The following is a 4728-nucleotide window of genomic DNA, read 5'->3' as shown; positions in this document are numbered from 1 at the left end:
GTTGTGCACACATTTCTTTAAGGCCTGACACACATGTTGTGCACACATTTCTTTAAGGCCTGACACACATGTTGTGCACCCTTACCCATTTTCCTTATCTCCTGGTCTGTTGACAGAGATCTGGGTTTGTTTCCTTTCCTACCTCTTGTGAATACTGCATAAATAAGCATGGAAATGCCAGGATCTCTCCAGTGTGTTGGTTATGAGTCCGGCTGGTACTTAACCAGGAGTGATGCAGCATTTCTATAGTGGCCGTACCCAGTTCATCGTCCTACAGCAGCTGTAAGGACTCCTCTCCCCACATCCTCACCAGTCTCTGTTGTCATTTATGTTTCTGATCCATCCAAAAGGGGTGAGATGGAATCTCAAAGAAGTTTTAATTTGCATTTCCTTAGTGGCTAAGGATATTGAACATTTTTAAGATATTTATTGGCTAGCGTTTGTATTTCTTCCTTTGAGAACTATTTGTTCAGTTTCTTAGCCAAAGTACTGGTTGATTTGTGATTGTTTTTGTTCCCCATTCTGAAGACAATCTCTTCCGTCTGATGATTGTTTCCTTTGCCATGAAGAAACTTTTCACACATTTTAAATTTATCTTGCATGTATGGGTGTTTTATCTGCAGTGTGTGTGTGTGTGTGTGTGTGTGTGTGTGTGTGTGTGCAGCTCATAGATGTCTGGTGCCCACCATAACCATTCAAGTTGTTGAATCCCCCTGGAACTGGAGTTAGATGGTTATGAAATACCATGTGGGGGTTGTAAATCAAACTGTGGTCTTCTAGAAGAGTCCTTGCTCCAGACCCTGAAGAAGTTCTTTAATTTTGTGTTATATTGTTTGTCAATTTGGGGAGTAATTTCCTGTGCTTTAGAGAAAGCCCTTGACTATACTGGTGATTTCAAGTATTTCACCTGTATGTTTCTCCAGTCATTTCAAAGCTTCAAATCTTACATTAAGATCTCTTTGGCCCATTTTGGAATTGGTTGTAGCATTGTGTGAGCAGTTTCATTCTTCAACACATGGAAATTTTATTTTCTCAGTATTGTATTTTAAATAAACTGTCTCTTTTTAATGTATATTTTAGACACCTTAATCAAGAATTAGGTGGTTATATCTCTTGGTTTATTTGTAGATACTCTATTCTATCCCATCAGTGTGCATATCTATTTTCGTGCCAGTGCCATGCTGGTTTTGTTACTATAGCTCTGTAAGATAATCTGAGATCAGGTATTGAGATTCCTCCAACATTGCTCTTTCTGATAAGGATGATTTTGACTATTCAAGGCCTTTGAAAATTGAAAACTGACACTTCTATGTTCAGAGGTGGAGGCAGGCTCAGTTAAACTAGTAGACTCCCATTTCTCCCCAGCTTTATACTGATGCTAAATCTCTATTGAAAAACTACAGATATTCACCAGGTCTGTCTTCACTTTGGCAGGTTTCCTTTCCTTACCAGTAATCTTTGCTGACCACAGGTAGTGTTTCATCCTATGGGCTTGGCAGGTCTCACCCTCCAGATACACTATGGATTGTATCCCTGGGATGGCTACTGCTCTAGCCAGAGATGACTCTAGAATGTGGGCCATCTTCTATCTGCCTTGGGAGCGTGAGAAGGAGCTGCAGCACTGAGCTCTGATCAAGCAGAAACAGTCTTCATCCTAGCAAGAACTCTAGAGAACTTCTGTCATGTCGGAGAGAGATGCAGGTGTATTGACCATTCCTGGAATGTCAGGTTTCTGGGCTCTCGGGGCGTGAAGGTCAGAATTCGTACTCCAGAGGATGTTCACACTAAGAACAATCTGACTTCAGGACTATGCTGTGTGGATGAGATCTGTTCCTGGTCCCCAGAGTCAGATTATCCGTTCCCATGCACTTCCTTGCCCAGCTTTCTGTCACCTACAGCCTGGACTTGTCAGCATTCAGCCTGCTGCTTTCCACTTCTGTCTCCAGAGTCTTCCCACACCCTGGGGCTGTGGCAGGCCAAGCTGAAGCCTCAAGGAAGCTTGGTTTTTAATAGATTATTGCTCAAGATGCTAACTGGCTCCCTGAGTCACCCTGCGTGACACTGTGGGATTTCTCACTGTCTCATCAAAATCCGCAGCTGGAATTGCAGCTTGTGAACGCTGCTTTAGGCTTGTCCCAGTGGTGGGACTGCCTGTCTCCTGCGTGGCTCACCTTCAGAAACGACCCAACTTGGCTTTCTCCTTATTCTTGAGGCAATTGTCATTTTCTCTGCTCCTTTGGGACATCCTTTTACTTGTTTTGTGAATTTACAAAGCTCTTTTTGTCTCTAAAATGGAGCCTATGTTTTCTTAGTGTGGGTGAGTATGCACTTGTGTGTGTGTGTGTATGTGTGTGTGTGTGTGTGTGTATGCAAGCAGTGTGTGTATATGAGAATATGTGCGTGTGTATGCATGTGTGTTCATGTATGTATAGGTGTGGAGATCAGAGGTCAATGTGGGGTGACTTCTTTCACGGTCTACCATATTCTTTGAGAAAGGGTCTCTCACTGAACCTAAAGTTTCCCAATCCAGCTAGGCTGGATGAGCCACAAGCTCCTGGCCTCTTCTTGTCATGTGTGTAAATAAAATTATCTATGATCTCACAACGACAAAGAAGCGGTGCTAGTTTATAAACCTCACTGGATGAATTCCATCCGTATCTTAAGAGCATGTTGTCAGTGGGGCCCCCTGGTGCACTGTGATGAGAAATGGAACTAGACGGAGATGGAAATGGCGTTTATAGCTCCTAAGAGGTCCTTAATTTGAATCTGTTGATTTTAGAGCCCATAAAACATGAACCATGTTATTGAATTAGCATGTGTTCTATATTTAATGATATTCCAGCCATGTCTAGAATACATTAACAGGAAGGATGGACCCCCTGACTATGTGGAAGATGATTTATTCTTTACAATATATTGAAAAGATATATGAAAGGTCATTGTAAAATTGAATTTTTTTTCCTTACAATAACATTTTGTCAAATAAAATATGATATGCCAGTCAAACACCCAGGCTTCTGGTGTGGCTTCTGTGTTGAAGAATACAGATAAAACAGAAAGTTCTGGGCAGAAAGGTGAAATTAGGGAGTGGGGGTGTTACGATCGATAAAGTGCATTCTTTGTGAACACGGGGACCTGAGCTTGAGTTCCAGAGCCCGTATCAGAATGCCAGGCATGGTGACATGGGCTGTGAGCCAGCAGTGGTGGGGAAGAAGCAGGTGGATTCCAGGGTCTAAACAATGAGCCCCAGGCCCATGAGAGACCCTGCCTGAAAAAAGTACAGGAGTGGTCCTAAAGATGACACATGAGATTGTTTCCAGCCTCACTGACTTGTACACACATGGCTATGCATACTCATACATACGCATGTGTACACAAATATATAAACATGCATTAGGAAGTAAAGCTTTTCAAATAAATTTTTGAAAAATATTTTCCAAAACCAGCTTTGACTATCAATTTTCAGATAGTTGGTTTTGACCAAAACATCTGCCATGAGCTTGGTTCCACTCTGCACTTACATATGAGATGCTAAAAACAAGTGACAGCCACAGTGACACTGAAGCAAGTAAATACTCCCAACAGGGATGGAGCAGACCACAGAGGGCAGGGCTTGGCTTCTGTGTGTGTCTTCTGCTACTGTGGCCAAGTCCTGGACCAACATGTTACCTACTCACTCTTGGTTACAGGCACAGTTTCTCATCACTTCCTTTTGCGGTGTCCGTATTATTTCAAGGCTTCTCTACCATTTGCAGGGGCTGAAGAAGAACTGGGAAGAGGTGCACAAAGAGTTCCAGTCCCTCTCGGTCTTCATAGATTCCATCCCGAAGAAGATTCGCAAGCAGAAGCTGGAAGAAGAGATGAAGCAGCTGGAGCATGACATCAGCGTCATCGAGAAGCACAAGATCATCTACATTGCCAACAAGTGAGGGGCATCGCAGGACAGAAGGAAGAGAGGACCATGGACGATGTCATAATAAACCCATGCTTTCAAAGAGGGCCATGAAGAGAATAGAAAGTTTTCACTAAAACTGTAGGTAATGTTGAAAGAATAGCTGAATTATTCACTGTCCTAGAGAAATTTTTCTCCTCCAATGTCACAGTTCTACTTATAAACAAAGCATTAAAGTTGGAAGCCGCAGTCTCGGTCTGCATTCTGTGATGTAAGTCCTGTCACTCTATCCTTGTTTCACACGAACATTAATTTTGGACCTTGAGAAATAAAAACACTTAGCATTTAGGGGTCCCCCCCCCCTCTTCACTGGGTGATACCAAGAACACAGTTCAGGACTTCCTGGTCATCCTGCAGGGGCTATACTGCCCGATACCTCCTCTCTCTTCCTATCCCACCAAGCTTACATCCAGCTCCCCCCCCCTCCCCCCGTCTCCCTCCCTCACCTCTTTGGCGGCATAACATCTCCCAGCTCAGCCTGCTCGGGCGGGCGCTGGGACCGAATCCATATCGGGAGGGCAAATGGGAGAGCGGTAGTTCCTTTGTCTCCATAGCCTGCCTGCAGCAAGCAAGGTAGGCCCTTTGTTTACGAGCTACCCAAGCAGCACGGAGTTCCGATTTGGGCACCAGGAGAGCCATCATTGGGGTGAGTGAGTGCGGCAGCAGCCGGGAACAGGGAACTCAGACATTCCTCATCCCTTCTACACTTCCTGGTCATCCTGCAGGGGCTATACTGCCCAATACCTCCTCTCTCTTCCTATCCCACCCAGCTTACA

At 44.2% G+C, this 4728-nt stretch overlaps 1 protein-coding gene across 2 annotated transcripts in view; it reads left to right on the top strand.

Moving 5' to 3' along the window:
• Positions 1–4139, top strand: part of Enkur (enkurin, TRPC channel interacting protein) — a 25079-nt gene extending 20940 nt beyond the window's left edge. For both annotated transcript variants that reach the window (XM_005354741.2, XM_026783065.1), the window contains one exon: positions 3756–4139. In XM_005354741.2, the coding sequence (XP_005354798.1) occupies positions 3756–3929 (174 nt within the window). In that variant the 3' untranslated portion in view covers positions 3930–4139. The remainder of the gene's footprint in view (positions 1–3755) is intronic.
• The last annotated feature ends 589 nt before the right edge of the window (positions 4140–4728 follow it).

This window comes from Microtus ochrogaster, chromosome 16 (assembly GCF_000317375.1).
Source record: "Microtus ochrogaster isolate Prairie Vole_2 chromosome 16, MicOch1.0, whole genome shotgun sequence".
In the NCBI taxonomy this organism is placed as follows: domain Eukaryota; kingdom Metazoa; phylum Chordata; class Mammalia; order Rodentia; family Cricetidae; genus Microtus; species Microtus ochrogaster.
The sequence above is the reverse complement of the archived record's forward strand: the minus strand, read 5'-3'. Positions and strand labels throughout refer to the sequence as shown.